This window comes from Xyrauchen texanus, chromosome 30 (assembly GCF_025860055.1).
Source record: "Xyrauchen texanus isolate HMW12.3.18 chromosome 30, RBS_HiC_50CHRs, whole genome shotgun sequence".
NCBI classification, from domain to species: domain Eukaryota; kingdom Metazoa; phylum Chordata; class Actinopteri; order Cypriniformes; family Catostomidae; genus Xyrauchen; species Xyrauchen texanus.
Genome location: NC_068305.1, coordinates 27,288,606 through 27,311,115, shown reverse-complemented (window position 1 = coordinate 27,311,115; position 22,510 = coordinate 27,288,606). Strand labels below are relative to the sequence as shown.

The following is a 22,510-nucleotide window of genomic DNA, read 5'->3' as shown; positions in this document are numbered from 1 at the left end:
ATCCATATTTAAGGAAATAACACACACATACACTCTCTCGCTTTGCATCATCATCAGGTTTATTTAGAGGTAGCTATTGCCTCAATAGCATGTTCACATGCTCAGCACAAAAGAAGACTTGCATGTGAAGAAACTTGCATTTTTTTTCTCTATCTTTGCTGCCACTGAAGCCAAATTGTATACAGTGCATCCGGAAAGTATTCACAGCCCTTCACTTTTTCCACATTTTGTTATGTTACAGCCTTATTCTAAAATGGATTAAATTAATTGTTTTCCTCAAAATTCTACAAACAATACCCCATAATGACAACATGAAAGAAGTTTGTTTGAAATCTTTGCAAGTTTATTAAAAGGAAACTATTAAAATCACATGTACATAAATATTCACAGCCTTTGCCATGACACTCAAAATTGAGCTCAGGTGCATCCTGTTTACACCGATCATCATTGATGTTTCTACAACTTGATTGGAGTCCACCTGTGATCAATTCAGTTGATTGGACATGATTTGGAAAGGCACACACCTGTCTATATAAGGTCCCACAGTTAACAGTGCATGTCAGAGAACAAACCAAGCCATGAAGTCTAAGGAATTGTCTGTAGACATCCGAGACAGGATAATATCGAGGCACAGATCTGTGGAAGGGTACAGAAACATTTCTGCAACATTGAAGGTCCCAATGAGCACAGTGGCCTCCATCATCTGTAAATGGAAGAAGTGTGGAATCACCATGACTCTTCCTAGAGCTGGCCACCCGGCCAAACTGAGCGATCGGGGGAGAAGGACCTTAGTCAGGGAGGTGACCAAGACAGAGCTCCAGCGTTTCTCTGTGGAGAGAGGAGATCCTTCCAGAAGAACAACCATCTCTGCAGCACTCCACCAATCAGGCCTGTGTGGTAGCTTGGCAAGACAAGTAAAAGGCACATGACAGCCCGCCTGGAGTTTGCCAAAAGGCACCTGAAGGACTCTCAGACCATGAGAAACAAAATTCTATGGTCTGATGAAACAAATATTGAACTCTTTGGCCTGAATGGAAAGTGTCATGTCTAGAGGAAACCAGGCACCACTCATCACCTGGCCAATATCATCCAGTGTAGCATGGTGGTGGCACCATCATGCTGTGGGGATGTTTTTCAGTGGCAGGAACTGGGAGCCTAGTCAGGATCGAGGGAAAGATGAATGCCGCAATGTACAGAGACATCCTTGTTGAAAGCCTGCTCCAGAGCGCTCTGGACATCAGACTGGGGTGAAGGTTCATCTTCCAACAGGACAACGACCCCAAGCACACAGCCAAGATAACAAAGGAGTGGCTTCGGGACAACTCTGTGAATGTTCTTGAGTGGCCCAGCTAGAGCCCAGACTTGAACCCGATTGAACATCTCTGGAGAGATCTGAAAATGGCTGTACACTGACGCTCCCCATCCAACCTGATGGAGCTGAGAGGTCCTGCAAAGAAGAATGGGAGAAACTCCCCAAAAATAGGTGTGCCAAGCTTGTAGCATCAAACACAAAAAGACTTGAGGCTGTTATTGGTGCCAAAGGTGCTTCAACAAATTATTGAGCTATTTTGTTTCAAACAAACTTATTTCACGTTGTCATTATGGGGTATTGTTTGTAGAATTTTGTTCCATTTTTTAATAAGGCTGTAACATAACAAAATGTGAAAAAAGTGAAGCGCTGTGAATACTTTCCGGATGCACTGTACAAGGATCCTGTTGTGCAGTTTGGCTCAACCACATGTTAGGTCTAGGTTGAAACTATCAATTGACCAGTTCTAAACAAGACCTAAAGGTAGTTTTGTGTATGATGGTGGGAGAATATTAGTCCAGTAGGATGACAGCCAGTCTATCAAGCTTTGCAGAATCAATGATGGTCAGTAAGGAGGAAGGAGAGGTTTAGTGATGACCTCCTAAAGCCGTTGGATTTGATGGACTGCTGTGGGTGCCATGGCGACAATGTTAATGAGTTTGGGTTGGCTTCTGACAGGTGGCAGTGAATCAAAGACAGACACAAGAGAGCTGGGCAATTTTTATATACCACCATGTTTTATTACACAGACATACTCCAGAGGGTTAGCAGCTTGCATCCTCTTTGTCATCCATCGTTCAGTTCATTATCTCTTTCTCCAGGTTGCTAATCCTCTTTGGGGTGATGCAGGAATGGGACAGAACTTCCATCTGTGGTGAAAATGAAACTTAAAGACTGTACGAGGCTCTGTCTAATCACACTTTATTCACCTCCCCACTAAAACACCACCTCCAGCTACAGTATATCAAACCACATTCTTCAGGCTATTCTAAAATAAATACTCTACAAAAGTAAGCCACTCCTAACAAAGATTTCTAAAATGTACAAATTCTTTTGAAAATAAGTTGTTACTTAACATTTCTTTAGGTATATACACATAAAAACATTATAAAACTGCACAAGAAATGAAAAGGTTTTGTCAGGTAAACAGGTAAGGTGTTAGTTATTAAGCCTTGGTTACGTCAAAGATTTACTTCATCAATAGATGCTAAAAGAACAAAACATTCCCTCTTTATTTAATAAATGCCCACATATTTCAGTCTTACTGGGCAAACAGCAAGTTAGAGTGTCCTGTTAGGCTCTTTGGTAACCAAAACAATTTATAAATAAAGCCAGTAATTTTTTTCAAGTACTTTCTATGTCAGAATGAATTCTTTGCATTTACAATGACAAACACAGACACAATGTGTTTAAAAGAACAACAAATAAAAGGAGACAGACAATGAACAGTGCAAACCTACACACCCAAAAAAAAAAAAAAAACACCAGTCCCTCGGCCATTGTTTGACAATTCCTGTTACATTCCTTACACTATGATGAAACAGTCTGACCAGAGATCTTTAAGAAAGTCTTATTATAGATTTCACCAGTGTGCTCTTCTTCTGTTGAACTCTGACAAGGTCTTTGAAGACTAGTGTACAAAAGCAATCGACAGAGGCGCTGACAGAGCTGCCGAAGTGAAGTTTGAGGTGCGACACACTCAGACTTCCTCTTTCTGCATCTGTGTAAATCCATCAATTTAAACTACTAGCGAAAACAATTAGTCACATAGTAATTCCTTCATTACTGCGTTTCACATGCTTGTTAACTGCCTCACCAAAAAAAAACATAACTCTGACTGTGCGCTACAGTTACTGCTGGTAAACTAAAAAAGCTGAACAGAATAACAGAACAAAACAAGTAATTACTAGGCTTTGGAAAGATGAGTCTTGTATTGCCAAAGAAAGTTGAGCTCCCTCCAAAAGAAAGTACAATTTGATTAGATTGATTACTTTTTTCTGATGAGCTACAAATACAGCAGTTTTCTGCCAACTGCTTGATCAGACCACTTGATCTGATGGTGCCACCTCAGATCCCAGCATGTCTTAGCCCACACACACTATAACATCAGGACACCCATGGCACTGCCTGGAATAGACCCTGCATGACCCACAAGAAACAGAGTTCAACCTTTCTTGGTCCTCTGCCATCAGTCAGTCAGTCTCTGATGCTGTGTAGATGTTCTTTCTTTGCTACAGAGACAGCCATTTCTTCTCCTAACTGCTGCTCTGCTCACATAAAGTGCTGTTAGAATCCTGAGAGATGGGAAGGGGTATGGTTGGCTCTTCGCAGAACTCTCCGCTCTCGGTAATCTCTCCTTCCCTTTCACAGATAACAGTCATGGGACTGCTGAGGATTCGACTACGGGCATTGTACTTGCTGCTGGCCGCCGAGGGTGGGGTCCGGGCTCGGCCATATCTTGAGCCAATTATTGATGGAGATGTTGAGAAAGGTGACCCTGGTGAGCATCGCATCAATCCCTCATTGCGTGCGCAGTCCTCAGGCACCCTCTTGTAGTGGTTCGGAGAAGCGCAGGGGCTGTCAGCATTTGGTGTAGTTGGAGACGCAGGGTCAAATGAGGAGTCAAGAGAGCGAGTCCTCTGGAAACGTGGATCGGTGGTGCGCAACATCTCGGCAGCAGACATCCTGAAGCTGGTCTCAGAGCGACTGCCTTTCTTCAGCAGAAGGGCCTTGAAGGTGTCACTGCTGGTTGCAGATTTGCGTAGGCTACGTTGGATAGAGCCAGACTGGCGAGGCAGGGAGGAAGTCAGGCCTGGGACCATTCCTGTAGGGGTAACCGGTGGTGATTGAGGACCTCGTGAACGGTCCTCTTCGGATTCACGGCGTCCTAGGACTTTCCGCTTGGACCTGTCAATAAAGATGCACAAATATGTGTTAAGAGAAAGGTAAGATTTTGTTGAACAGTCAGATTTGGTCAGTTGTTTTGTAATGAGTGTTAGTTCACACCAACTTTTTTAAATTTGATTAAAAAAAACTATTGCGAGATTGTGCTCACAAAGAGCAATTTCTAGCTGATGAAATATAACAAAGAAAAGCAGAGTATAACAAAAAAAATAAAGATATTTACTATAGAGATTTCAGTTATTTTTTAAGATTTCATTAAATGTAAGTTCTGGGTTCAATACAAGTTGAGCTCAATTGACAACATTCACAGCATAATGTTTCTGGTGATTACTCTTCATTTTTAATAGAGAAAAAAAGCAAAAATCACAGTTACGGTAAGGCTCTTACAATGGATGTGAGAATAGGGCCAATTAATAAACATTACAATAAGCACTGTTTCAAATGAATAGCCACAAGGCATACACATTATTCATGTTAACATGATTTCAGTGTGATAAAATCACTTTTACCATTGCTGTGTTGTCATGACAATGAATTTGTAATACTGGATATAACTTACACTGATAAGGCTGGTAAAATATTTTATCACACTAAATAGTTGTTAACATGTATTGTTAAACAGACTATTTAGTAGAGATGGGTCACTTCTATTCAAATTAATGGGAGAAATTGGAAAGAACAAATGTTCAAAAGATGTAGAAAACGAAGTCCCGTCTTTCAGGTAAGAGAGCCAATCAGCTTTTAGATACCAACATTGCCTGTCAAACAACTTGAGAACGAGCATGCGGATTAACTATATAAGCCGAGAAAATAGCTTTTTTTTGTGTAATCTGAGGTAAAGAATTTCAATTTATGATACCAATGTTGTCAGATTTTACTGGTGATTTGAAATATGTTTTTTTTATTGTAATTATGACCAACCGTTTTTGAGATTTCGGTTATTCCCCATTCAAGTAGATAGGAGCTGCACTTGTATGCCGTTTGTTTACATAGAAAATAGCTGTCTGGGAGCATTCCAAAGATGGACGCAGAGTGAACTGACTTGCTGAAAAGACTTTGTGTTAACTTCTTGTTTATTTACAGTAACTGTGTATTTTAATGTTTAAGACTGGTCACATTCACTTCCATTGTAATTGTACTGTAACTGCGATTTTTGCTTCTTTTTTAAAACAAAGGAGGAACGAGTCAACATAATTGTTTTGTGGTAATCAACATTTTGACACAAATGTGAAGACTTTTCCAGGCCTAGAAATCACTATTTTAACACTGATATTTCAAGGTTATTCTGACTGTGGAAACCCTGCATAAGGGAAATTGAGAGGTGATGGAAACTGAAAGCTCTAGTATTAGCAAAAGTCAATAAATAATGTAATTGTTTTAATATTAGTTCAAGCATTTATATAAGTTTGGCAGTAGGCAGCAAAAAAATTAAAATAAAAGCAGTTTCATTTAGGACAAACAACATTTTGTGATTGATGATATGTTCTATTGAAATTGAAGAAAATAAACTGAAGACTGTTGACAGAGCTGCAGCTTAACTGTCAACACACTTAACTAAACATGCTTCACTTCAGTTAAGAACTCCTCCAACTTCTCCCGAAACTGAATGTCTGGAATAAGACTCAAGTCAATTTTTGTAATTAATTTTTTCAGCCTTGATGAATCTGTTCCCTCCATTGATTTCTGTTCCACTTTCTCATTAAATCAGCTAGGCCCCAGCAAACCAAAACTTCACAGCAAAATTGGAAAAGCAGGAATAACTTAATGCAGGATATAAATAGCACAAGTGTTTGTAAGTTGGGGGTTGTTTAATTCAAATTCTGTCCCTTAAAAGCCAAACCAAAGAGGAATAATGCTCACATTGCAACTTTGTGGAAGTGCAGACATAATGGAACACTAATCAACAAAGCAAACTGGGCAAAGTGCCCAACTTCATTTTAAGCCAGAGTGTTGTTACTTCACCCCACCAGTAGGGGGACCCTGGGTCAATGAAAGAGTGCTAGCATGTACTGTATGCCCAGGATCAAATCAAACTTATTAGCATGGCATAACTGCTGCAGATTAGGGAGTGTGGGATTAATTGATGGATGGAGCAGAAATCCATCCTAAATCTGGGATACACTGGGAGATTATACAGTTAATCCCACCCCTAGCATCATCACAAGAGGAATACACCAATGGCTAATTACTTGCCAGACCGCACCTCGTATGTTGGTCCAGCTGGTCCAGGCTGAATGATAAAGAAGAGGACATTGGAGAGATCAAGGAAGAAAAGGGTGGAAGAGAGTAACAGATATGATTGTGTGGAAAAATGACAAAGGCAATGAAGTTTTCAAGATTTCAGAGAAGGATATTGCTACATAATAAGTTGAAAGTGTCAAAGGCAGACCAACATAGGAAGTCTATTTAAACTTGTTTTTTATGGATGTTCATTACACTGATTAAAGGCAAGTGCTGTTTTAACAGCTCCGATTATCAAATCAAAGAGAAAACAATGTGGTCTGTGGCACTGCTTTTTCTTTTTTAATTCTTCACATTAAAGGAATAGTTCACCCACATATTTAAAAATTATGTCATTTATTTATTCACCCTCATGCGCTCCAAAACTTAATTACTTTCTTTCCTCAGTGGAACACAAACGATGTAAGGCAGAATGTTAGTTTCAGTCACCATTTACATTCCTTGATTTAAAAAAGATGCAGTGAAAGTGAAGAGTGATGAAAGAAAGATAACAGTTGGACAATTTTAAAATGATAACAGAATTTTTCTTTTTAGGTGATCATTCCCTTTCCTGATCTAATCTGTTAAAGTCCTTGAAATGCAGCAGGTCAAATCTTGGGAGAAATACTGTTTACAATGCTTGTAATCTAGCTTCCATTCTGACTTTTTATTTTATTTTATTCAATCTAAAACTCTGCGCTGGGCAAACCCCAGGATTTACTGAGCACATATAGCAGCTGGTGCGCTGTCACACTACATCTAAACTGGTCTTCCATTTCAAGGATATCTTTTGCTCTAATATCTGTTTGAGACTGCAGCAGACCAGAGCAGAAGGAAGCGCAAAGCCTCACGCACACGCTGAAGCAGAGGAAACAAAATCCTCTCGAATGAAATTGTGTGACGTGCTGAATACTTAAAAAACCAGCCCACTACACGTGGCTATTGCAGAGCCTACATACATGATATGGCTGTGACACAATGTAGGTGTGTATTTATGTAGGTTATGCATGCAATATTGAGAATAAGCCGGCATACACAAACATATTGAATCTTATTAGGTATGCAACAGAGGTGCATTTTCATGAAGGACTGCAATAAGGCCACACATTATCATTTATATAATTTACTCACCCTCATGTTATTCAAAACCAATATGACTTCCTTCCATGAAAACCAAAAAACTAAAAAAGATCACCATCCACTAGTGAATGTTAATGGAGGCTGTCTTTCTGCCTAACATCTACTTTTGTGCTCCTTGGAAAAATGAGAGACTACTGGTTTGGAACATCATGACGGTGAGTAAATGATAAGCAGAATTTCAATTTATGGGTGAACTATGCTTTTAAGAGCTAGTGCATGTTTCTTTAACACAGCCAAACTATACATGAGAATCTATTGGAGTAATACATCAGCCTGATGTATCTCTTCATCTGACAGACAGAGACCACAGAAGCCCTACTCTTTTACATGGTGCTTTCCCTCCACACTCCAGCTTTTGATGGATGTATCTGCGATTGGATTGGACAGCCTGCTTTAGAGTTATGAAAGGCATAGAACAGCAATTTATAGGACGGGGGAGTACAGGAATGAAAAGGAAGTAGATGGGACTGGATAATGGATCCCAGCAAAGTACTGTGGCAATTTACCTGTGAATGGTAGCGAAGAGGTCCTCTGTGGTTCTGGGCCGTGTGGGAGTCACCATTTCCTTACAGGAGTCGCCGTTGATGCTGGTGCCTTGAGAGGTGTTGGACTCAAAGACCTCACCTAGCAGAGGCATAAATTCAAATATTATACTCTTATATTAACAGTGTTGTTATAGTAACACAGTACTGTTACAATTAGATATCACTGTATCAGTTACAAACTAATCTAATAACAACAAACCTTAAAAGAATATGTAATTGAAAATGTAATTGAACAAAAATAAAAACAAATACAAATTTGATGGATTCTTCAGATTACATAGTGCCAGTGTTATGAATCACACTGTATAGGATCCACATGGCAAACAGACAATTTCTTGCTAATAAATACATGCCTTGCACACTAGACCTAGACACTGTTACGTTAAAATGCAAAGGCATATTTGGACAAATTTGTCCAACAAGAACATTCAAAACATAGAGAGGACAACATGTTATGCAGATTAAAAATGAACAAACTGTATGTAAACAATATTATGAAATAAAATGTCAAAAAACATAAGAGTTTGAAACAGTCAATCAAAATCCAGCATTCCTCGCAAGTACCAAGACACATCACATAACTCTCAAAGACATACACGAGTTAAGCTCTTCAAATATAACATGTATAAAATCTGTATACTTAACCATCTCTTACAGTCTCATAGTTGTAACCACCTTGCCATCAGATTTGAGTTCGGTGTCTTCTCTCATCTCACTTCTGCACTTGCTAGAGCCACTGAGAGTGATCTCACATTACACGCTCTCTTCCTTCCCTCCCCCTCCCTCACTTCTCTCCTCCTATACCCACTGTTGGCCCAACCCCCCTTCCTATCCCATTTAAACGGCTTTCCCTTGGGAATGCTGCCCCATCCTATCCCCACCCTGATGAGAGGAAAAAGTGAGTGAGAGATTTTGGAGGAAGGGAAAGTCAAAGGATGTGAATGAGGGAGGGATTAGGAGATTAGAGGATGCTAGTTTAAGACATGCAGAACAGCTGGTGAGTGATGGTATAAATAAGAGAATAGAAAAAGAGGGGTAGCAGGGTGGTAAGACAAGCAAGAGTGTGACAGCAGAGGTGGATGAAAGCATCAGAAGTCAGGGGGACAGATGGTGTCAGGAGAGGGGTGACTGAATGGACATAGTGACAGAATTGGGGATGGAAAGACAGAGAAGTAAAGAAGGACTAAATACAAAGGATTTCCGCAGTGATGTCCCACTCTAAGCCCTGATATGAGCAAAAGCTGCCACCTCTTATATGTATACACTCATAAACATATACTAGTTTACTCTTGATAAACTTTATGCTGAAAGTCACTTTGGCCCTCCTCCTGTTTTAATCATCCCTCATATATATAATATCTTGAGCACAAATTATAAGTCTCGAGTCTTTAAAAAAGGCAGAAGCCTTTAAAAATGCATGATTATGTGTCATCAAGTTTTACAAATGATCTCCAACCCCACAGAGTAAAATTAGGCAGATCTGACTTACCACTTTCATCATCTTTGGAGCCAACTGATCCGGTGCTGCTGGTCACATCTTCATCATCATCTCCTCCATATTCTTCCCCATCTCCTTCAGAGGTTACCATGCCCATATCAAGAACAGTCTGGAAGAACTCCTGAGCTTTAATGCTTGTTGGAAAAATGTCAATCTCCTCAGGGGGTACAGAAATGTTCCTTTTATTATTCTCTGTCTCCTCTTCTGGCACAGGTGTGGTGTCCTGATTTTCTTTTGTAGTTGTATTAATTATCACCCTATTCTGAGCACTCAGCAAATCACTGACATCCTTGCCTGTGGATGTTGTAGAATTATATTCTACTTTACATTCAGGTGTGGAAAAGGAGGAAAAGGCGAGATAAATCTTTGGCTTTTTGGAAATCATAGGAGGCTTTTTCTTGTGTGTTGTGTTTTGAAGTGTTTCCACTGGTGGTGACACGTCAGTCTCTTGACCATCAAATTCAGCAGTGGCCTTACTGTCATCAAGATCTATGGATCCATATGTAAGGCTGGATTTCAGTTCAGAATGTAATTTTTCCACTGATGTTACAGCACAGTCATGTTGGGCTGCAACTTGACTCTCTCCATTTATATTTAAAGGTATGCAAGAAACCAGAGGAACTGAGGAATGCTCTGGTTTTTTAGGCTTCTCTGGTGTCTGGGACTTACTGACCATCTGGTCAGCCACTATTTCTTGAGATTTGGAGCAAATAACTTCACTGTTTTCTGGCTGCTTCACAGAGCGAAGCTGCACACTCTGCAGGGCAAAGGGGGTAATCAGTGGCATGCCAGACTTAGGCTCCTCGGATTGAGTGGACACTGGCCGTCTCTCTGAGTTCACAGATTTAAGGCTGCCCTTTATTTTCTTCAAGTTAGCAGAGGATGGTGCAGGTGGTGTCATACTGGATAGGACTGGAAATGGGGGTGGGGGATAAGGAGGGATGTTAGAACAAGCAGGGAGGGGTGGCAGAGGAGGAGGTGGAGGGCTAAAAGAACTATTAAGGCTTGACAAGGCAGGGTCAATCAACACCTCTGGAGGTGGAGGAGGTGGAAATTCTGGGGAGGATTGTATGTCAGAAGTGTACATATATGCTTGTTGATGAGGGGTCATATGTAAAACCGGTGGAGGAGGAAATATCTCATTTGCATTGCACACATGGCTGGAGGGAGGAAGGGGAGGAGGATAGGATGGAGGGTTGAAAGTTAAATGAGCCACAGGGTCAGCCTGAAGAGGAGGTGGCAGAGGGACATTGTTCCTGATGGAATCAGAGGTGTTGGAGGAAAGAGAGGTGGAAGAAGAGGAGATGGATACAGATGAGATCAAGGATGACTTTCTTTCAGGTATTCTGGGCTTGGGCTTGCTGCCTGATGGGGACATGCATCTCATGAAGGAGGGGACAGGAGTGCCAGCTGTGGGAGTGTTGGACTGACTTGAGTATCCACTTGATGGAGAAGTCAACCGATGCACCCTGTCTGGTGAAGAGATGCCTGTTCTGGGCTTTACAGATACATCACTTCCTTCCTGAGGAGGGAGAAGGGTGGTCTGGGTACCACTGTGTAGACCCCTTCCATTTGCGATCTCAGCTGCTTGTCCTGCAGATAGTACATTATTGCATGGGGACTGCGTCTTATCACCAGATGGACAAGGGCATTCCATGTAGTAGCCCCAGGAATCTGCATAATCAGAACGCAGGCTACTAGTGTCACTGTGAGATGGCGTGACGTGACAGATGGCATAAACATTAGCCATCCCTGTTGCTGATATGCCACTGCTGCCTGCACTGATGCTGCTCTGGCTCCTGGGACGAAGCATCCAGTGATCCTCATAGTCGCTACAAGGACTGTGAGATGGTGAGGTGGACAACCCTTTCCCTTTCAGCCCATTCTGAATTGACTGTTGGAGTGTGGCAATCAATGACTCATTCAGAACAGACCCTCCAGTATCAGCATTGGGAGAGTTGGTTTTCTTAGGCTTTCGACGTAGAGAGTCTGTGCGTGCTGGAGGAAGAGGTGGCTTCTTAGGCTTGCGTAGGGAGATGGAGCATGACAGTGAGCGGTCGCTGTACAAGCTGGTTTGATCTTCTTGCTGACCCAGGCACTCATACATACTATGTCTTGATGCCCTGCCTCCTGTGCCATGGCCATGGCCACTACCCTGGCTCCTTGACCGAAGGCCTGAATCCAGATGCATGGAAGTGTAATAGCCATCATTGTCCATAGAGTAGAGTGAACTAGAATCTGTGCCTTTTGAGGAGCGTTCAAGGCTATTATAGAAATGATTTATGGGTGTTGAGCAGCTCGAAGTCAGTGTCCTTCTGGGCAACACATTTTCAGGGGTGTCATAAATCCATTGTTCGTCCGAAGATATTGTTCCTGCGGCAATTGTGCTGTGGCTGTGCAAACTGCTATCTGACCGGCTAGTCTCACTGCAGGTATCCTTAATGCCTGCTTCTGGTGTGTTGGAACCTGTGGCCACACTACTGGTGCTCTCACTGTTGACAGCTGAAATCATGCTATGAGGCCTAGCTTTAGGGTATGGTGACCCACCAATTGGGCTCTGGCCAGAGCTTGATGTGGTATGAAGTGCAATAACCTCAGTGGAACATGATAGAGTAGCATTAGGTATAAGTGAAGTTGAGTAGGCTGCATGTGGAGAAACTACACAGGCGGGACCAGAGACAGATCCCCATTCCCGTTGAGTACCTCTCACCTCCTGAGACTTTGGACGGGTTAGGGTGCATGCCCTGGGGGCACTCCTCATGTGCACCACAGTGTCATCAACCTGTAATTTTCCAATTGGCTTAAGGGCTTTTGCTGTGGAATCTTCTTTCCTGAATGGGGTACTACTATATAGGAGCTCTGCATTTAGAGAGACCCGTGCACCTCTGGGCAAGCTGTGGAATCGCTGGCTATCATTACTAAAATTGGGTGCCATTCCAATTATTGAACTTCCAAGGGAGCTCCCATCAGACACAGCAGAGATGCTGGTGGCAGAGGTGGAGATGCCAGCTATCTGAGCAGCAATTCCTTGGCCCTTCTGAGCCCGTATTCTCCTCATAGAAGGTGGGACGATTTTCACCTCCTCAGTTTGACAGCCAGAATCTTTTGTCTCAGATCGACATAGAGTTGAATTCCCACTCACAACTCGCCCAAGTGTTGAATACTGTCCAGGGATAAACATGGACTGTGGCCGAAGCTCGCCTCCACGCCCTTTTGCTGCTGAAGAGAAAAACATAAATTAGATAAATATGACAAATACTACAGCTGCTTGTTTCTTCGCTTCTGCCCACTGGCTCTTTGTGACATCAGATACCAATCAGATTAACCCTCTCTATTGAGAGCTAATTAATTTGATTACCTGTAGCCACATGTGATGCTAATGACTTTTGGAAACCTAAATTAAGGTTGATATCTTAAAAAGCTTGCAACAAATTTGTTGTCCATTCCTGAGTCTGTCAATGATAGTGTCTGCACCAAGTGGAGGATCTTAGCTAACAGAAGGAACAAGCGGCTGGTACAGCTGATCTATGACACACTTCCACACATACCATAATTCTAAGCTTATTCACAAATGCATGCATGCACTTGCCTTTGAGAATTTAGTAGAGAACTGCAGGCTGTTAATGCATTATGCCTCCTATAATCATCCTCCACAACACACACACACACACACACACGCAAAAACACAGGAAGTGGAATGCACCAACCTTGCATCTTCTTAATGTCAAGCTTACTGTTGGAGAATAAATTACCATACTAAAGTAATCATGACAGTCAAACTGCCAGACAGACTCGTCTTAAAAGCATCTCTTTCAGATCAGGTTTAGTTTTAGCCCCAGAGAATTTACACTGGTTTATGAAGTTAACTCCTCATTCTCTGTATGTACAAACAACAGAGTAGGACTTAAAGCAGATTTATTATGCATCAGTACCAGCAAAACACTGTTAAAGAGCTTGACACACTACATCTCCCCCACACACATCTGTTCTGGTAAGAAAGGGTTTTTAAACCCGTATCTGCATTAGCTATACAATACAAGATGTAGAATACCCTTTAAACAATCTGAGTAATTTGAAATGTATGCAAACAGAGATGGCGGTTTTAACAGTATAATAATGTTATCAAAAATGGATGTAAAACAAAACTTGCTTATATTCTTATAAACCAGATAAAAAACACACGACAAACCAGGAGGTGTATGTACTTTTCTTTCCTCTTCTACATACATTTTCATTTGTCTCTCCCTCCCCCACCATTACTATACTGATAAAATATAAAGTGTTCTGCCAGAGAAATCTGGATAGAGGATTATGTAGTTGGATGCAAAGCAAAGTATGGCCATTTCCACCAGAGCGTCCAACTATCAGCACTCACATAGACAAACAGGAATGACCCAGGGGAGGGGTAGGAAATGAAATACTGCTGGATGCAGCTGTTAGAAGCTAGGGTTACATAACACAGGTGGTCAAGAGTTAAGGGAAAACTCAACATGCAAAGGCTTGAAAAAAAGTCAAAACAGTCAAATCCTCATTAAGGATATTATACAATGATTAGCTAATGTGTGGAATGCTAGATGATTTGGGTATCTCCTCTCAAGACAAATTTATAAAGGGATAGTACACCAAAACATGAAAATTCTCAATTTCTGTGCTCTCCTCCATCCTCCAATCACTTTGCATGTACTCTCCTCCATCCTCCATTCATTGCATCCTTTTTTCCATATAATGACAGTGAATGGTGAGTGAAGCTAACAATCTGCCTAACATCTCCTTTTGTGTTCCACGGAGGAATGAAACAGGTTTGGAACAACATAAGAGTAGGTAAATTATGGTAAAATGTTAATTGTTTTGAATTAAAATTGGAATTAAAAGTTATCTTTGATAGCAATGAGTTCAGGTTATGATGATTCTATGACTTCCAAATCAACCTAAAGAACATTGTGGAGTGGTGCTGAGGTGTGACTGAAAAGCAGAATTATGACAACTACATTAGATGGTCATGACAACTACAGTAGATAAAGCGTAACCATCTAAACAGAAACAGGTGAGGCAGGAGCAGCAGCAGAGAGAGCTGGCAAAGCCATACCATACCTAGTTCCCATTGGACGCTGTCAGGTATGCCTGATATAGTCTTTCTCCGCTTAACCTTCTTGGGCCGGTGGGTCAGAGTGTCAGTGTTTATTAGGGAGCGGCGGATACTGGCCTGTCTGTCAAATGTCTCCCCTGGAGACCAGTTGACGAGGGCAGACAGGCAAAATGGCCAGTTAGTAACATACATGCATCACACATGCAGAGCACACACACATACTGTATCAGTGCAACTTTCATGCAGAGTCTGTCACACACATTCTGTACAAAACAATGCAAAAACAAGAGCAAAAGAAGAATATACATATTCACTATCAAATTTATAGGATTATAGGACTTATAGGATCTGCAGTATCCTATAAGGGAAATATTGATTAAAAACTAAAAGTTCATATGCTCATTCTATCAAACGAAATAAGACTTAGGTCTTTTTCTACAAAAGCACTTTAAAAGTGCTGTAAGATGTGCTGTAGCACTGCCAAAGGAAAACAACTCCACAGACTGTGCCCTGTTGACTAAGCTACAGCACGTTGAGATGTCTGACTAAGTCACAGAGCTGACAGATTGAATTAGTGTGTGGGTGTGTATATGTGTGTGCACTTTTAAGTCTAATATAGCTTCTCCTGCCTGATTCATGGTGAAGTTCAGAGTTTCTTGAAGGGATAGGATGCACAGAGCTTAGTCTGTAGTAACAAAGTATGTAATAAATGGTGTTCTTTGAGTAAGGTGTCTGTGGTTCTATGCATGTTCATTATAGTGTTGGATTTGTGCATGACCTTTGGCAGAAAGACTCAATGCTCAAATAGATAACTCTCAAGTAGAAAAGGTCAAAGTCGGAGTAGGAAATAAGCTAACTGTTAATGTGTCGAACAGAATGCAGGCACATATATCCACATGCTCATATAGCCATATCAGCCAGTACATATAGTGAACATGCATGCAATAAGTTATCAGGATCAAAATTTAAAAGGAATTAAAGTTACAGTTTTGAAGTTTTTGCAAATTTTGAAATCAGAAATATATGACCAAATACTGTATATAAATACACAATAAACACAAACATATTAGGAGCTCTTTGGAGTCAAAAGGATGACAAATGTTTAAAATGGAAGTGACAAGTTTTTGAAGACTTTGCAGAGGTTCCTTCTTAAGAATCTGTTTCTTACCTGTGACATTGATGGGGATAATATCCGTTAGAATGGCCTGAGCCTGCTGCCTCATCTTCTCTTCTGGAGTGGGCAGGGGTGGGGATTTGGTTTGTGGCCCTTGACCATCAACCTCAACCCCCTCCCCCTGTGCTGAACTCTGTTCCCTCATTTGGTAGGAGTCCTTCTCTTCCTCTCCTGAAGATGCAATGGACTGGAAAACAGGTAAAAATAGAGTTTCATGACATTTAAATGTGTTGCCATATTTTACATAAAAATACTACATAGATATTCAAACACCATGAATTGACAAGTGTGACCACCACTTAGAACATGCGTGTTGGTATTGTAGCATTTGGTCAATGAACACTTAAGTGCAGGATGTACAGCACTTGTTGCATGAAGCACCGAATTTCAATGGAGATGAATACGAAACGAGTCAATAAAAGATCACAATATATCGCAGTAAACAAAATAATAAGAATGCAATACACTAAATATAAAGAAACTCAATTTTGTTGTATTGTGACCAGATACTGATATAAAACTGTATCACCAGGTCCCTGTTGATTCCCACCGCTAATAGGTAAACTTAAAGAATGAGAAATAAAGCATTTTAAGACTACTGGCAGTACTGGGAAGATAATATTCAGATTTGTGAATCTGTTGCAAAGCTCCTACACCCCTAATTTCTCTTTAGCTTTAGCCAAAGTTTATTTATGGTGTCACGGGTTATTGGAGCTACAGGAGTATACAAAGCAGTTTCACAGGCAACTAACATCACACCACACACACATATACCCACCGTATAAAAAAGCACACAAGAGACTCTGAGAAAGAATAGACAATGGAGAGGAGAGAGGGAAAAAGCCAGTGAGGCGTTAAAACTGTTCATGCATTGTGATTTCTAAATTGGAACGCCGTTCGCAGAGTTGGAAGTGGACCATCTGAAGTTTCAATCGAACACCTGGGCCTCCCCCAGCCTTCAGAATTAGCCAAATAGTTAAATCCCTACAATTAAATAATTATCCATCTAGATCACTATTATGACATGTCTTGATTCACACTTGCCTGAGGTTTAAAATGTAATTTTATGACCTTTCCTGCCACAGTTCTCATGGAAGGACTACTAGTCTATTATATGTCTGTCTGTAGAAAGTATGCAGAAAACAATAGATCCTCAATACTTAACACTCTTAAGTAAGTAAGGAAGGAAGGAAGGAAGGAAGGAAGGAAGGAAAGAAATAGAGAAGGAAGGAAGGAGGGTAGAAAGGAAACAGAAAGAGGGAAGCAAGCAAAGGAAGACCCATTGTTTCAGGTAATTGACAATTCAGGTAAATTCAAAATTTCTTCTGAAACATACTTGCAAAACAACTGAAAAGGCAACTTACACTAAAGTTATTCTTTCCCAACGAGTGTATTATTGAAATGACAGTGAACTCTAAAGATAATTGAACAAGACAAGAGAACAAGAGAGCAACTACCCAGCATGCCCAAGATGAGAAGAAAGCATAAACTAAGTTACAGAAGTAGAAGGCCTGTACCACTGAAGCACCATTAACCTGAGTTAACCTCATACCAGTGTGAGAGTGGGGGAAGGAAAGCTGGTTTAGGGTTGTGAAAAGGGTTAAAAGGGCATGGGATAATGAAGGGTGGGCTAGGGGCAGAAGGATAACAATGGGACCCCTGAATCTTTGCTTTAAAGGAACTTGACCTTTCCAGGGCCCCTGGACGCAGTGTGATGCAGGGAGATAAAGGAAGAGAAAATTGGAAGAGTGAGGGCAAGGGCAAGATGGGTGTGCTATAAACAATAATGGTGATTTCTTACTAAAAACGTTTATAACGGTACTACTGAATCCCTTCAATAAAAGCCCTGCTCCTTCAAAAAAACATCTTTAATGGTCATATGGTGATCAGCAGCTTTGTGGAATGTAATATTCCAGTGAATAACACAACCGCAGTTGTTGCTTTCTAAAATGTTCTGAGTTAGTTTCATTAAAGTTTTACTCTCCTGGGGCCCAACTCTCAAAATGGGGCCACACACAGCTGACAATACTAATGAAGCCAAGAGAGATGCTGAAGAACTGAGGAGAGAACCCCACAGAGAAACAAGTGGGAGGTAGACACGTAGGCATTTAGTCACTCTCACCATTAGAGGGCAGTAAAATTCTATAGTCTGCTAGACAGTCAGTTATCGTCAGAGCTATACTGTACATTTGGTTTGAAAAGAGTAGCACACTGAAGTGTTGGTCCATACCAATAGCAGATAATTTTTTTCATGTTATTGTCAATAATCAATATGATGCCCAACATTATTCATCTAAATGCTTTAGCTGTTTTTTAAACAACAATTATAGATTTACGCTAAGCGAAAGCACATTTATTGAAATCAGGCATTAAAACATTTTATGGTACAGTATTAAAGATGTTGAACTATTTATAACATTTGAAATAAAAAAAAAATATATATAAACAGTTTTAAAAAGGTCTAATATTAGCTGATTCTATTATGAGCCTAATCAGAAATATAATGATTAATGGACCCCCTAACATGCTAATTATTAACACTAATTATGGCCTATACCAATATGCTCACCAGTGTATTGCACATTTCTATAACAGACCAGAAAAATACATAGTGAGAAAGAAATAGATTCAATGCAGCAAAAATTTTAATTAAGCAATTAATGATGAACTTAAATTAGAATACCTTTTTATCAGCATCATCAACTTCAGTGTCCTCCTCCTCATGTTGAGTTTGTGTGGGACCTGTGAAGCTGGGACCCTGTGAGTAGTACTGTGAGCTGCGGAACCCATCTTTCCTCAGTTTATCACATTCTGCAGGAAAAGAGAATACACGTCAGGACATGTCTGCTATAACCATTGACAGATATGTTTATATCCCATGCCTTTAGGTGAAGCCACTTATATAGGAGACAAAAATGTACAGGGCGTCAGGAAGTTTTAAGAACTTTCAAACATGAATGAAATTATTTGAGCAGAAAGTGTTAGTTTAGCTCTCTCTAGTGGTCTGAGTGAAAAAGCATTCTTTTTGGCATCCTCATAAAAATGATGAATTATGTAAAGGTTTTTTGTCATTCCAACTAAAAAAATATTTTGAAAAATAAATTGGGGGGGCATTTGATATTTCCATGACTGTTCTAGTTGTTTGTGGTTAAATATTTTTTAAATAATTTTATAGAGTTTGCACTCGCAGAGAGCAGTTTCCAGCCAATTAAATATTTCTAGCCAATGAAGTATATTAGACCCAAGAAAAACAATACTACTGGAATTTATATGACAATTCAAGATTTTTGAATTTCCATGACTTCACATGGAAATCACTGTGAACTTCCTGTAAAAATGTCAAGTAGGTGCAAGAGAGTAAATTGGAATAGAGATTTGAAAAGTATAGACTCTCTTTCCTCGATTTCAGTTCCACTCTCTCTTGGTGTGTGTGTGTGTGTGTGTGTTTGTGTGTGCTAACTGTTGCAGATGGCAGCTCCATCCCCTTGGCACACATCCCACGTCACTTCAGTCATGCATTAAGCTGAATCTAGCAGTCTCTCCTGCTCACAAACACATGCTCCTCTGCTTCATGTCTCCCCCTATTTCCTCACTTTGATATTATGACACTACAAAGCAGCTGTTCAATTAACTCCAAAAAAGGCATCATATTAAACATAACTGAGATGGACCTGCACAAGTATTACATGATGTGACGGCTCTATTTCTCTTTTGCAATCTGGTCTCAAAGAATCAATGCGGCAACCAATGGACTGCAATAACCTGATTTAGTCAATGGTGCTGTAGTGACACCACACTCAATGACTCTTCATTCTTTGACTGTACAGCCAATCCAAATTATTGAGTAATAGCAATGTGTTGCCTTCCCATGTGCTATGCTGCCCATGTCCTTACCATGTGCACACAAGGCCCTGCCCTTCAACCAAACACACACACACAAATTTTATTTTCTATCATGGTGAGGACTTTCCATTTAAAGTGCTAGTTCACCCCAAAATTAAAATTTCGTAATAATTTAACCCTCATGCCATGCCTGGTGTGTATGACTTTCTTCAGCAGAACGCAAACAAAGATTTTTAGAAGAACATTTCAGCTCTGTAGGTACATACGATGCAAGTGAATGGTGATCGGACCTTTGTAGATCCAAAAATCACATTAAGGAAACAGAGAAGTAATCCATAAGGCTCCAGTGGTTAAATCCATATATTCAGAAGTGATATAATAGGTGTGGGGGAGAAACAGGTAAAAATGTAAGTCCTTTTTTTACTCTAAATCTCCACTTTCACTTTTAGATTTGAAAGTTACATGTGGTCCTGTTTACTTTCACTTTCACATCTGAAAGTGAAAGTTATAGTGGAGATTTAGAATAAAAAGGACTTAAATATTGTTCTGTTTCTAATCCACACATATTATATTGCTTCTGAAGATTTAAATACTGTCATATGGCTTACTTTTATGTTTCCTTCATGTGATTCTTTGATATTTTTCAAAAAATCTTAATTTGTGTTCAGAAAGTCATACACATATGGAAAGGCATGAGGGTGAGTAAATTATCAGAGAATTTTAATTTTTGGGTGAACTATCCCTTTAACAATAGAGGCTAATGATATTTTGTATCCTCTAATCTGAATTACACCCTTGCAAACAAAAGGGGTCATCAATATTTTCTGTCCATTTTCCTAGAAGAAAAATACATTTAAATATTTGAAATGTTTTAAAAGACATTTAAAAAACATTTAGACATTTAAAAATTAGTATATATACAGTGGATATAAAAGGTCTACACACCCCTGTTAAAATGCCAGGTTCTTGTGATGTAAAACAATGAGCCAAAGATAAATCATGTCAGAACTTTTTCCACCTTTAATGTGACCTATAACGTGAACATTTCAATTGAAAAACAAACTGAAATCTTTGAGGAAAAAAAAACTCACAATAACCTGGTTGCATAAAAGTGCACACCCTTAAACTAATACTTTGTTGAAGCTCCTTTTGATTTTATTACAGCACTCATATTACAGTCTTTTTGGGTAGGAGTCTATTAGCATGACACATCTTGACGTGGCAATATTTGCCCACTCTTCTTTGCAAAAGCGCTCCAAATCTGTCAGACTGCGAGGACATCTCCTGTGCACAGTCCTGTTCAGATCACCCCACAGATGTTCAACTGGATTCAGGTTTGGGCTCTGGCTGGGCCATTCCAAAACGTTAATCTTCTTCTGGTGAAGCCAGGCCCCGGTTCCAGCTGAAGGAAATCAGCCCAAAGAATGATGCTGCCACCACCATGCTTCACTGTGGGTATGGTGTTCTTTGGGTGATGTGCAGTGTTGTTTTTGCACCAAACATACCTTTTGGAATTATGGCCAAAAAGTTCAACCTTAGATTCATCAGACCATAACACATTTTCCCACGTGCTTTTGGGAGACTTGATGTTTGTTTTTTGTAAACTTCAGCCAGGCTTGGATGTTTTTCTTTGTAAGAAAAAGCTTCCGTCTTGCCACCCTACCCCATAGCCCATTTATATGAAGAATACGGGAGATTGTTGTCACATGTAGCACACAGCCAGTACTTGCCAGAAATTCCTGCAGTCCCTTTAATGTTGCTGTAGGCCTCTTGGAAGCCTCCCTGACCAGTTTTCTTCTCGTCTTTTCATCAATTTTGGAGGGACGTCCAGTTCTTGGTAATGTCTCTGTTGTGCCATATTTTCTCCACTTGATGATGACTGTCTTCACTGTGTTCCATGGTATATCTAATGCTTTGGAAATTATTTTGTACCCTTCTCATGACTGATATCTTTCAACAATGAGATCGCTCTGATGCTTTGGAATTTCTCTGCGGACCATGGCTTTTGCTCTGTGATGCAACTAAGAAAATGTCAGGAAAATCCTACTAGAACAGCTGAACTTTATTTGTGATTAATCAGAGTCATTTTAAATGATGGCAGGTGTGTAATGACTTCTATTTAACATGAGTTTGAATGTGATTGGTTCATTCTGAACACATCCCCAGTTATAAGAGGGTGTGCACACTTATGCAACCAGGTTATTGTAAGGTTTTTCATTTTCATTTTTCCCCCACGAAGATTTCAGTTTGTTTTTCAATTGAATTGTTCACATTATAGGTCACATTAAAAGTGGAAAAAGTTCTGACATGATTTATCTTTGTCTCATTCTTTTACATCACAAAAACCTGGCATTTTAACATGGGTGTGTAGACTTTTTATATCCACTGTAAGTAAACTGTCTTTAGATAAAGACTTAAAGGAGTAATTGACCACACATCTCTACAATCCTTCTTCTCTCCATACACACTGTACTTTGACCTCATTTCTCCCAGTCCTTCTCTCTGCCCTCTGAAAACCTGAAGTCTGCATTATAGTTATATGACCTACACATTTGTGCCTGTTTAAATAATCAGGCATCACACCAGCCACCTGCACAACTATATCGGTAACTAATGTTCAGGTTACCTTTAACTTTCATCAACTGATTTCAGGACAGATGCTATCTATTAAAAACAAATCACCATTGCTCTGGGCTCAGTTCTGAACTACCCCCTGGAACAGTCCACTAGCAACCTGTTCCAGGGGGTAGTTCAGAACTTAGCGCAGAACAATGATGATTTGTTTTTAATA

At 40.2% G+C, this 22,510-nt stretch overlaps 1 protein-coding gene across 6 annotated transcripts in view; it reads right to left on the bottom strand.

The window, feature by feature from the left end:
• Positions 1 to 37: 37 nt before the first annotated feature.
• The window catches only part of LOC127624076 (NHS-like protein 1), a 135,165-nt gene continuing 112,692 nt past the window's right edge, over positions 38 to 22,510 (bottom strand). For 2 of the 6 annotated variants that reach the window (XM_052098714.1, XM_052098718.1), the window contains exons 3-8: positions 18,560 to 18,687; positions 15,871 to 16,063; positions 14,708 to 14,839; positions 9,608 to 12,835; positions 8,080 to 8,197; positions 38 to 4,216 (exon numbers count right to left, since the gene is read on the bottom strand). In XM_052098714.1, the coding sequence (XP_051954674.1) occupies positions 3,565 to 4,216; positions 8,080 to 8,197; positions 9,608 to 12,835; positions 14,708 to 14,839; positions 15,871 to 16,063; positions 18,560 to 18,687 (4,451 nt within the window). In that variant the 3' untranslated portion in view covers positions 38 to 3,564. The remainder of the gene's footprint in view (positions 4,217 to 8,079; positions 8,198 to 9,607; positions 12,836 to 14,707; positions 14,840 to 15,870; positions 16,064 to 18,559; positions 18,688 to 22,510) is intronic. The other 4 variants (XM_052098715.1, XM_052098719.1, XM_052098716.1 and 1 more) reach the window with 3 other exon arrangements.